We start from the raw sequence: 12202 nt of genomic DNA, 5'->3' as shown, positions 1-12202 counted from the left end.
CCTGAGAGTTGCCCTCCTGGGAAGCCAAACCTGCCCCTCATGTGCCCGGCCTTGGCTAACATGGAGTGATTCACAGCCCTACCCCTGGAAATACTCCGGTGCCCAGGGACTGGGAACAGAAGCAAGAAAACCCTTTCCCAGGTCCTCTGGTTGGTGGGATGGCTCACCTGACATGGAGAGCAGCCCCTTCCCGGATACCCTGATTTTAGGCTGTCCCTGTGGCTTGAGTGCTGCCCAGCAGGTGCCAGCATCCTGGGAGCTCTGTGAGGCACCCTGTTCCCCAGCGCTGCAGAGGGCTAGGGAGGCTCAGAGGAGTGCAGCACGATGAAGGAGACCTGCTCTGCTCCAGTCCCTGGGCAGCATGACTGGCTCCTCAGGGCTTTGGGGCATGTGAGCCCAAGACTGTCTCTGCAGCAGGGATAAGCGAGCCCCAGGGGAAATGCCTCCATGCTGCCTTTGCCGCCTTCTGGCAGTGGAGCTGGGCGCTTTGATGGAGAGCGTCTGTGCGGGCCAGGCTGGGCCACGCACTGCCAAGGGCTCAGACAGCTATAAAAGCCTGATCCCTTCCATCCCGTGACCCCTGCTGTCCTGCCTGCTGCTGCCGGCCCAGTTGCTCGAGCTGTCTGCAGCCTCTTTGATGTGGCCTGCAGATGCCCTCCCCTGTCCCACAGGAGCTCAGCACTGCTTAGAGTGTGTGTGGGGGAGTTTCCTCCTCACTCCCTGCCCCTCTCCCCTCCCCTTCGAAGAAGCAGGGAATCCCTGTGCCAGGCCAAGAGCAAACACCAGGGATGTCTCCCTTCTGGCCCATCTGCTAAGACCCAGGAGGGTTTGCTCTACATGGGTCAGCTGGCTCCAGCTCACACCTGCAAGCCGATTTGGGCTGTCTGGGACCAAGCCATTGTTGAGTCCAAGCCCTCTCTGGTACTGCCCCACTCGTTCCTGCAGAACTGATTGCCACCCTGTGCTGCCAGGGCAGGGGGAGGGGTGCTGAGGCTGGTGGTCCCTGTGCTGAGAGCACCTAGGCTCCTGAATCCTCTATGCACTGTGTTAGAGCTGGGTGCCAGGAAAGGACAGGGTGGGCTAAGCTGGATATGTGGAGCTCAGAGCAGGCAGGTGTTATGTAACCAAGGGCCCCTTGCTCCTGGCCAGCAGCAGCCCCTGCTCCCCCACATCCCTGTGTTAACACCCAGTCCTGCCCCCCTGGCTCCCAACCATCCCACCACAGCTCCTCACATGCTCCCCCATTGCAACCTGTTGCCCCCCAGCCGTGGGCTTGGATGACCCCTGCCCCTTTCTCCAAAGTCCCTCCTGACAAACAGGACAGTGTGACTCTTCTCCCTGGACCCACCCAAACAACTGAATGCTGCTAGCTTCCAGCCCCCTTTGCTGACCTGGAGGAGGAGACCCTCAGACTTAGTTTGCTGGGGCTGATTGTAGGCTGGATGGCCCAAGTGGGCTGTGGGTAGAAGGGGCAAGGCAAAGCCCATAGACAGGAGGGGATGTTCTGATGCCACTGCTGTGCCTCACTTGCCTCCAGAGGCTCCTCCTGCTCTGCAAGGGGGGCAATGGCTTCTGTTCCACCATGGCCTAAATCCAACCAAAAACTGGGATCTTGTGACTTGGGCCACTGCTTTACAGGGCTCCTTCATGGCATTGCTGCTGCATTTCCAGTGCCCGTGGAACACCACAATGGCCCCAGCCACAGCCCCACAACTGGCTTTTGAGGCATCTATAAAATCAGCTCTGAACACCAGGCTCTGGCCTCCCCCTCCCACCCTCTTCCCCAGAACTTGGTGGCCAGGGTGTCCTGAGAGCACTCGGCAGGGCAGGCTAGCCCAGGGGGTCACAGCAGCATCGCTTCCAAGGCAGCGGCTGCTGGCACTTCCCCTTGGCGCTTTCAGTTCCCTCCCAGCCCAGAGGAATAGCTCTGTCCTCACGGATGCTCTTGTGTGTTGCTGCCAGCCGGACCCCAGCCACAAAGAGCAGGTCTGGCAGTGGGGCATTTCCTGGGGCAAAATCCCTTTGGTCTATTCCAAACCCCTGCTCAGGAGCCCAAGGCAGCGCTGGGGAAGAGGGGCCAGCTGGGCAAGCTGGAAATTAGGTCGGACAAAAGGTGCTGCTGGATCAGTGCCTCAAGCAGCCAGGCATGCAGGCCCTCCCTATGCTAGGGCTGTTCCTGGCTCCCAGTGGGCTCTGGGGCAGCCCCAGCTCTCTGGAAAGGACCATGGGCACCCTGGAAGCCCCTGGCCCATCTGGCTTTTGGGGCAAAGCTGAACATTCACACTACCACCGTCTACCTACTGGAAGTCTCCTCACCACCTGCTGACCCTTGTTTGGCTCACCAAATGCTCTCCCAAGGGCTGGGGGGGCAACATGGCCTTCCCCTTATCCAGAGCCATCTCTGGCAGGTGTCAGACATCCTGGTTTCTTCAAGACGAGGGCTGTTGGGCAGTGCTAAGCCAAGGCTTCTCTGTGGCTTGTGATGGCTTAGATTGGCCTTGCTTCACTGAATTTGGTGGGAGTCTGCTGGTCCCTGCAGCTGAGAGTCAGGCCCCTGCTTCCTTCCCTGAGAAAGGGGGCTGGAGGAGAGGACCCCTTGGCTACCTGTGTGATTGCTGCCAGGGCCCCTTCCTCCCTCGCCAGCTCATCCTCTCAAGCAAAGCCTGACACTCAATCTCCTGGCAGAGCTGGAGTCACAATAAGCCTTCCAGAGCCTCTGATAGGACAGTTGCAGCCTGGGACAGCTGGTCAAGATCAGAGGCATGGGGTGACCGTGGCTGCATTTACACAGCTGTTGCCTTCGCGCCTCGGCACGGGGTTAACTAGCATTTTCAGCTTGGTTTTCTTTAGGCTTCTCAGAAGGGAATCCAGGGGCTTAGGGCTATTTTGGCCTCAAATCCCAGAAAATCCCTCTCCTCCTTCCCACCTCAGTGCCCCCACCGCTCTGCACAGCAGGGTCCAGACAGTGCAGAGTAGCAGGACGAGGCGGGAGGGGGCATGAGCTCCCTGGGGCGCGTGTGGGTCTGCATTCTGCGGATGCCTCCCCTCTGCACAGCAAAAACATCATGCGTTGTTGGCAGCCCCAGCACTGGGCGCTGAGGGCGGGAGCAGCTCGATAGAGGTTACATTGAGGGCAGTGCAGGCTGCCACGTGGGGCTGTGGGACAAACAAACAGACCGAGGAGCCAGGGCCCAAACTCTGGGGAGAAGCGGGGCTCCTGCAGAAGCTGGCTGCCCAGGATGCAGCCGAGCAGGAGGGCAGGTCTCCCACAGCAAAGTGAAGCAAGCACAGAAGGTGGAGGGCTCCAAGATGCCAGAGGAGTGAGGCCCCACCCACAACAAACACATGCCCTGCCCACAAGCACATGCCCCGCCTACATATATGGCACACCTACAGCACCACTTCCCAACCCCGATCCCAGCCATTCCCCAAACACCCCCCAATCCCAAACCACCTCTACGCTGCCAAATCCCAGCATTCCCAAACCCCACCCCTAAACCCAAACCCTGGCCATAGTCTCCCAAAAGCCCTAGACTGATGTTTCAGATCAGCAGGGGTAGAGGTCACCAGGCTCACAATGGTGCTCCTGTCCCAGGGCCTCTGAGCTCACTCCCACTCTCAACTGAGCTAGCCAGAGCTGGGGGCAGCGGCTGTGTCTGGGCAGACTTGGGCAGGCTATGTGAGGATGCCTCTGAGAGAACTGCTGCATGGGAGGAAGGGCTGGACATGAGACGGTGTTTAGAAAGCAAATGCTGGGGCCCCCAGCACAGCACTGCTGCAGCCTCTCCCATCAGTGGGGCTCCAGCGAGAACTCCCAAAGGAACAGGCTGAGCCTGGCTGGTTTTCTTTTGCAAGGCTATGGAGGAGTGTTACTTAGTTGTCCCAAATGCACTGATCATGAGCACTTCTGCAGTGCCCCGCACCTTAGCTTCTGGGCACACGCAACAACCCAGCCTGTGGCTGTTGGGTGTCACAGAGAAGCAGGGCTGGAAAGGACCCCTGGAGGTCCTCTAGTCCAACCCGCTGCTTGAGGCAGGATCATTCCTATCCAAAGCATCCCATACAGCCATAATCTAAACTCATTATTGCCGTTTCAGACAGCGGCAGCCAGACTGGGCCGTTAGCCTCAAGCTTAGGGTTGTGGGAGCCAGTTCTAGCAAAAACCTGGGCAAAGTGTTAGCACGTGTTGTGCCTTGGCATGTGCAGGCCCAGCTGCTCACGGGAGAGGGCAGAGCAGAGGGAGCCCAGAGGCTGCCCGTGTGGGCAGGCCTGTGCTCCCAGGAACAGACATATCCCAGGGTTAGCAGAGATCTCAGGGCAGAGGCTATGAAAAGGCTAATTGTGCTTCTTCTACTCAGGGCTTAATGGAGCATCGACAAGAGCAGCCCTCAGTACTTTGCCTCTGCACCCATGGGGCCCTCACAGGGCAGAGATCAGTGGGGCCTGGGTGTTCCCATCATCTTCCCCATGCCCTTCTCCTGGCCTCTTCCTGGCCTCTGCTCTGCCTGTGGCCTGTTCTTGAGCCTAGCGTGTGCCAAAGCTGCTGCAGCGGCAGAGCAGAGCTGTGCACCTGCTGAGGAGCCTCTCACAGAGGCATTACAGTGTGGGGAGCTGTACAGCTACCCTCTGTCCCAGGGATTGACTTCACTGCCCCAAGGAGACAGCTTCTGTAGTAGATGGCAGATCCTTGGGTCCACAGCTCCTGTAGTAGCTGGCATTCAGGCCTCCAGATCTAAGAGACCAGCAATTCAGCTAGCCCCCCAGCCCTGCTCAGATTCACCCGTCCCTTGGTGGGACTGAGGATCCTCTGGGTTCTTCCCCATCATCCTTGAAGCCCCACCCTGGTTCCTATGCCTCACCTGACAGACTTCCCCTACACATGCCCTCACAGTTTCCTACTCATCCGCCTGGCTGAGCCTGTGAGAGCTCTGCTGAAAGTGGCAATGTGGGATGGGGTGCCAGAGGCATGAGGCGCTGGGCACATGGGGCTCGTCTGGGCCAGGTAGCAAGAAGCAGGGAGGTCTCTATCTCCCACCAGCTAGAGGTTCTCAGGTCCTGTGAAAACGAGAGCCCATGGAGCTGTCTCTGCACACGAACAGAGGCTGCTTTCACTGGCCATCTCCGTGCTGTGCGATGACAATGGTGGTAGGGTTTGCTGTAGCTCAGAGTAAACAAAATTTTCTAGTTAGGGGAATAAAACCTCACACACACACATACACACTCACGCACACACGCACATGCAAGGGATCGGCTGTTGCAGCAGCTGTCTCATTAGCAGTCACTGCCTGGTGAGCTGGATTGACAGCCCGGCCCAGGCCGGTGCCTACAGAATGGAAAAATGCCTTGGCAGGACACAAACCAAGGCTGGTTGTGGACAATGGCAGCCACACTCGTCTGGGCGCCGGCAGACAGCAAGGTGGGGTGTGCAGGGGAATCAATACGGGCCCAGCACACAGAGGGATACAAAGGTCAGGGAGTGCTTTGCCGCACAGAAGCAGCTGTCTGCTGCTGTGTGCCAGGTCCCTGGGAGTCTGTCGTGAATGCACTCAGGCAGAGTCGCAGGTATGGAGCTGGTGGCTGTATTGAGCAGAGCCAGCTTTGCCTGAGGTTGGCCTGGAGTCACCAGACACCCCTGCTGTGTCCTTTTGTGGTGTGGGCCACACTCCTGGGAAGAGCTGGGTTGGGCGCTGCAGGGCCCATCTTTGTTTTGGATGCCTGAACTCCCCAGTCACAAATGCAGACAGAACCAGCCCAGCCCCTTACACTAATGCATCTCTTTTGTGCTAGCATCTCTCCACACTGGGGCCCAGAGCTCTCCCCAGGGCCTGGTTTTTGAATACTTGTTTCCTCCTTGGCACAGCTGGCTCTGTTCTGTGTTGTACCATCCTGGTCAGGAGCATATGGTAAAGCTGGCTGTGCAGTGTCTGGGACCAATTAGGGACAGGCTCAGCACAACTTAGAGCAGCTCTGGGGCTGTTCTACCTTATGCCCTGAGGGTCTCTGTGGCAGATAGGCGAGGGCTTGAGCACAGAGGCAACCCAGCTACATTCCCTTTGCTGAGGAGGGAATTCCCAGGGGTCCAGAGAAGGGGATCTGGACTCTAGTGCAAGGAATATAAAGTGGAGGGTGTGTGTATGTGTGTGTGTGTGAGCACACTGATTTTTTCACCCCCTCTGCCTTTATTGCAAACATTGTTTTGAGATCTATGGGTAATGCAAGGCAGGGCTGTATCCCAGCTGCAGGGTCTGGGTATTCAATCTAAACCTACCAGGAAAGCCTTGGCACGTGCCAAGGCTTACCAGTTAAGCTGGAAAGCCTTGGCACGTGCCTTGGCTGGGGGAATGAATGGAACAGCTCCTTTGCTTCAAAGGAGCAGTGAATGCTTGCACCAGCCAGGGCCTGTGAACAGAGACTATCTTTCATAATGTACACACTCAGCACATCAGGTAGAAACAGGACCTGATCCCATGCCAGGCCACCCAGTGTTGTCAGTGCAGCAATCAGAGCTGGGCCTATAAGGCAGCAGCTCTCAACCTGGCATGTGTGCGCCCCCGGGGTCATGCAGTGCTTTGCCAAGGGGCATGTGCCTGAATTTTAATAATGGCAGTGGGACCTCCTGCTTTGTCAATGTGTGGTGAGTGATGGCATCACTGCATGTTGACATTGGTGCTGACATTCTTCTTAAGGCATGAACATGCAGAGACATGGCTCGTGTAGTGGGTACAATCAATAGTACTGTGCAGGTAAAGGGGTACACGACCAAAACAGTGTGATGGCCCTGTGCTAAGGCATAAGGATCAGGAAGTGACAATGACTAGAAACAAAAGTGAGAGGTACCAGGACTGTCCCAGTCCAGGCTCAGCCAGGCATGGGAGACCAACTCAACAGATGGCGAGAAGCGCATTAGGCAGCCTAATCCCTCCTCCCTTCAATCACCAGAGCTATTGCTAGGAATGCGGGTTAGAAAAGAGAGGAACTTTCCCTTCCAGCAATGCAGGACAGCAGTCAGCTCCCCCATGACTCCTAGCACGACCAGCCGTGGGGCCTTGGGCAAAGCGGCTCCCAGATCCCTTCACTGGGAACAAGGAGCTTTGTGTTACTTTTGTTACTGAGGGAGCCAGAGGGAAGAAAAATGCCTCAGATGATTCAGGCTGCCTTGGAGATTTGTAGCACAGTGAAATCCCTGTCAGGGTAATGCTGCTGCTTACTGACAGCAACGTTGAGCATTGTGCTAAGCTCCGATGTCTTGGTCTGCACTGCATTCCCTGATCATATTCAGGAGGCAATAGGACATCACCCACAGGTGGATCCAGTTTATCCAGAATGAGTAACTGAGCACTGGGGTGGAGAGGGGTCATGGACAGCACCTTTCCTGTGCACAGTCATAATAGGCAGGCCAGGCAAAGAGCAGGGGCAATACCATTCCCATTTCACAGCAAGCCAATGGAGGCACAAGAGGCTCCACGTACAAAGCACCCGCTGCTGTCTGCGGAGTCAGCAGGGCTTAACATTTAAGAACATTCTTAGCACACCATGAGACATTTGCTGACTAGGAATGGAGGGATCAAGCCCTTGGTCCCCAGTCTAACAGGTCTGTGGCAGATTGAACCTAGATCTCCAGAGTCCCAACCCAGTGCTGTGGGCACAAGCCCATCCCTGTCTCCCAAGATAGCCCTGCTCTTTAGCTTTTGATTACTGAAAACCTCAGAACCCGATGCAGAACAACGGTAAAGTCTATGAGAAAGAGCACATGTGTGCCCCTGCCTGCTCTGTAACACGCAGGGCAAGGAAAAGCCAGGCTTGTACCAGACAGAGTGTGTCGCATAGCCATACAATCATCTTTGCTTAGATTGGACTGAGCCCTGATCCCCTGTGACAGGGCTGACTGCAGGGCAGAAGGCTGCCAGGCTGGGAGCCAACTGCCCACATGGGATCTTCGGTTTGTGCATGTGCATGAAACTCACATAGATGCACACAGGATTTGGGGCCTGCAATCTGCCTCTGTGGCCTGCTTCCATAATGTGCCTCTTCTACAGGGCTTAGGATGGGACCCCGGACTGCCCCCAGGCAGCAGAACCCTCTGCCAGTGAAAGACAGGCTGGTGGGCAAGATAGGCCTGGGCTCTAACCCAGTTTGGTATCTCTTATGGTCCATCCTCAGCCCCTTGCTTTGCAAACTCCAGGGGTAACAGTGGGATCAAGATCTGGCCTCAGAATTTTAGTGAAATTTTAAGAGCAGCCAGTAGCATCCCCTGCAGGTGCCTGAAGACCAGGCTGCAGGCACTAACGTCCGTCACCATTTAATTCTCTCTCCATTAATGCCTCAGAGTGGATCTGCCTCTTCTTCCTCCATCCTCTCATCCCCCTGGTTATGCACAAACTTCTCCCACATTGCCACAGTGTCTGAAGCTTTTTCAGGGACCCCGCAATGCAGCCCTGCTCTGTGCTGAGCCACAGCGTGCCAGGCTGTGATCAGATGGTGGCATTATGCTGATGAGGGGCATGGCTCACCACCTGGGACCATGGGACTGGACTATGGTAGCACAGGAGAGGTGACAGGGTCTGAGCCCTAGGCTGGGAGGGCGTTGGAGGGGTTGGAGCTGACATAGAGGCGAAAGCCTGCAGTGAGGTGGGAGTAATCCTGAGGTGGTGAACCACAGCCTGCTGCTGTCCCCAATGGGAAGATGAGCCCAGCTATGGTGCAGCTGAAGCTTTGGCTTGGTGATCCCGTAACTCAGGGGACTGCTGTCACCCACCCAGCCCCCACCTCACCTAAGAATGTCATTCAGTCCCCGCCGCTCCCCAATTTTACCCAGCCCTTATTCTCTGGAGCATCCTACTGATGCTGGCAGTGGGCAGGTCATGACCCAGCCCTTGCTATCTTGGTCCTGTAGGCAAGAGGACTCTCCCGACAGGCTCAGCCAGGCACAGCCACCTGGGACCACTGGATTTCCAGAGGAAGCACCTGGGACCCACAGGGAAATTGGTGCAGACTGGGTAGGAGACAAAGCCAGAGGAGCCAGAGGGAAGGTCCTGGCAGATGAATCTGAGAGTGCAGAAGTAGGTAGAGCAGGGCTTCAGCCAGTCTGGTGCCCTCATGTGTCAGAGGAAGGGGTCTCTCCCCCTGAGCTGTGCCATCTCTCCTGGCAGTATGGGCGTGCCAACTGGACACAGTTATTCATGCTAGGGGCAGAGGGCTGGGCCCAGGAGCTTGCTGCCTTGAAGAGGAGCCTGAATTCCTTTCCTGATCCATCTCTCCACAGTCATGGCTACTAACATGGCTCTGTGAGCAGAGCACAGCCCAGCCCCTTGCTAAGTGCGTGGTCCTTTGCTTGCTGGGCCGTTCTCACTCTAAGCTCCAGCTTCTATCATGGGATTCCAGCTGGACGCTGGCACCAAGGAGCCCCACCACAGACAGGGCAAAAGAGGGTGAAAGCAACCCACAGCCACACCCTGGCCCTCCTGCCCCAAACCGCATGGTCCTGGCTACTTGTTCCAGCCACATTCTGCTCAGCACGTGGAAGGGCGAGAGGGGCAGAGATGGTGGCAGGCTGTCCCATAGTCCTGGTGCTGAGGGCTGGCTCAGCCTTGTATGCTGCCGCAGCAGGAAGATTTCCCTGCTTTAAATCTAGGGGTGGCTGCAACTGCTCTCAAAGGGAGTTGCTTGACAGCCAAGGAGAGCTGGAGAGCAGCTGTTCTTTACTGCTGCCCCTTCTGCCAGCCACATCCCCTAGTGCTGGGCAGAGCTATTGCCCCTGCTGCCCCTTTGTACCAAAGGAGAAGGGGAAGCAGAGAACTGGACACCTTTGGGCAAGTGGAGCAGGGTCCATCCCCAAACTTTGCAGCTGCCTCCCTACTCTGGATTACAGCTCTGGTTCTCCTCCTCCCCTGCACCCTTTCCCTAAGCTCTGGGAGGTTGGAGTTGGAGCGCCTGGGCCCCACCTCCTCTTCCCTTGCTGCTACGAAGTGGCTCCACTGGCTACAGTCAAAGGCAGAGCAGAGAACAGAGCCCAGGTGCCTGGGTGCCCCATCAGCACCCCTAACACTGTCCAACTATCACCGTTCAATCCACAGAGAGCATCTTGCTGAAGCTTTGTTCCCCAGTGGGCAGATGGACAGAATGGGGCAAGCCCAGGGATGAGGCCTTTGCCCTGACTGCTGGGCACACTGAATGCTCTGGGGGAAGGGAAGGTTGAGCAGACAGCAGGATCTGGGCGCTGAGGCTCTGCTCTAACAGCTCCCATAATGAAGAGGGCACAGGAAACAGCTCAGTGCACTGGATACAAGTAGCTCCCCAGTAGAGTTGCCAACTCTATTTGAATCTATTACTGGAGGTTTCATCACATGGCATAATGACATTAATGACTTTACATCAGGAAGGCAAATGCACATTACTATTACATTTTAAAACCCACTGGATTACTGTCTAAATCAGATTCAACATCTAATATTTATTTTAATCAATGCCCTATCATTTATCTCCTGGGTGACTCTCTTCAGTCTCCTGGAGATTTATATCTAATTCCTGGAGACTCCAGGGCAATCTTGGAGGGTTGGCAACCCTGCTCCCCACACAAGAGCCTTTCTCCATGCACCAAAATGTTGGCAGGCTTCTGCTTCCCCATGGAGCCCCAGATCTGCCAGCCATGGCCCCAGCCAGACCCCAAGGTGAACCCCTTGCCCTTCCCCTGAGGGGTGCTCAGCAGTGGCTGCAGACTTCTCATTTCGTTGAGCAGCCAGCCTTTCTGACTCCATCCCAGGAGGGTGACTCCTGCCTGTCCCCTGACAGGCTGCCCCCAGAAGAAGCATGTGTATTTCCAGTGCCTGGCTCCTCTCAGACACCAGAGCAGCTTTGCCTATCACCTCCAGCCCTGCCTGAACTCTAGCACTGGGATGTCCCGCCATGCTTCAAGCTGTGGCATAGCATTCAAGGGACAGAGGGACTGATTGGGTCTAAATCTACCATGCTTCAGCCTGATCAAGTGTCCTTTTATCCTTGAAACAGAAGACAGAGACTAAGCAGCATCCACTGCCCCGTCAGCGTTGTGAGCACCACACCCAGCTCACTTCCCTCCCTGTGCCCATGCAGGGGACCTACTCTGCAGATTGATGCCTCTTTGTGGATCAGATTGATTTCTTCTCCACTCTCCAAGCCCCGACCACATCACACCTGGCTGGGCAGAACCAGTTTGCCTTGGCATTAGCCTTTGCCTTGTCCAAAGGTGCTTCATTTGACTGGGTGATGATCAGTACAGGCCTTCTAGTTTGCCCTGGTCTAGGGATTGCACGTATATTGGGGCATTCAGTGCTATAGCAATGTCAGAAACTCTGCTACAGTTGGGCTCAGATTTCCCGAGCGGTCACAGAAGGAATCCAAAGAGGAAGAGAGACTAGGGAGGAAGGTTTGAGAAGGAGAGAAAGTTGTTGGTACCATCCATTCCCTCTGCTCTATCTTTGCTGACACACAAAACCCCAGCTCAGTCAGACAGCCTTTGACACCCAGGCTGCAGCATTAATTCTGTGCTTAGTGCCTAATGGCTGCCATCCATCTCCAGCATCTACCCCATACCTCTGTCGGGTGCCTCAGAAGGGCTTGGCACAAGATCACACCCCACTCCTATTAACCTTGTGTCTGCTGCAGTGCTGGCCATGAACTTCCCAATGGGCTGGGTTCCTGTTAAACCCACTGATGTTCCTTAATCTTCCTCTCTGCAGGTCTGGCTGCTTGTTTCCCTTCTAGGCCAAGTGCTGTTTCCCCAGCAGCAGGTTCATGCATTCCTATACCATGGCATCACCAGACAGGATGAGCGGTTCAGACACCGGCCTGGAGGAAACAGAGCTCAGCATTACTCTCACCCTGCGGATGCTCATGCATGGGAAGGTACGTGTCCCCTTGGGCTGCCCTCATGTAGCAGCAGCAGGTGAGAAGCTCTGGGTGCAGCCAGGCAGGGAGAAAGCACTCAGTGAATCTGGCATTCTTACGTCTCATTTTGATCTCACAAAACTGGTCCGATTTAATGAAAAAGCAACAGTTTTGCCTCAACATAGATCTGTGTTAGAACAAATCCAAGGACTCTTCTGTGGAATATCCTCCCAAGATCAGATTTGAAATAAACAGAGCAAAAATACAGCCAAATTTTGTTTAAAAGAAATGGAGGGATTGAGTAAAATTTGGAATATGGCAAAAACTGGTGCAACAAAGA

At 55.7% G+C, this 12202-nt stretch overlaps 1 protein-coding gene across 1 annotated transcript in view; it reads left to right on the top strand.

The window, feature by feature from the left end:
- PCBP4 (poly(rC) binding protein 4) overlaps window positions 1–12202 on the top strand; it is a 46611-nt gene that overhangs the window by 15462 nt on the left and 18947 nt on the right. Inside the window, exon 2 of the mRNA XM_019510335.1 lies at window positions 11715–11880. Within this exon, the coding sequence (XP_019365880.1) occupies window positions 11770–11880 (111 nt within the window). The 5' untranslated portion in view covers window positions 11715–11769. The remainder of the gene's footprint in view (window positions 1–11714; window positions 11881–12202) is intronic.

The sequence above is a fragment of the Gavialis gangeticus genome, unplaced genomic scaffold (assembly GCF_001723915.1).
Source record: "Gavialis gangeticus isolate Ggan-Ray unplaced genomic scaffold, GavGan_comp1, whole genome shotgun sequence".
NCBI classification, from domain to species: Eukaryota; Metazoa; Chordata; order Crocodylia; family Gavialidae; genus Gavialis; species Gavialis gangeticus.
The sequence above is the reverse complement of the archived record's forward strand: the minus strand, read 5'-3'. Positions and strand labels throughout refer to the sequence as shown.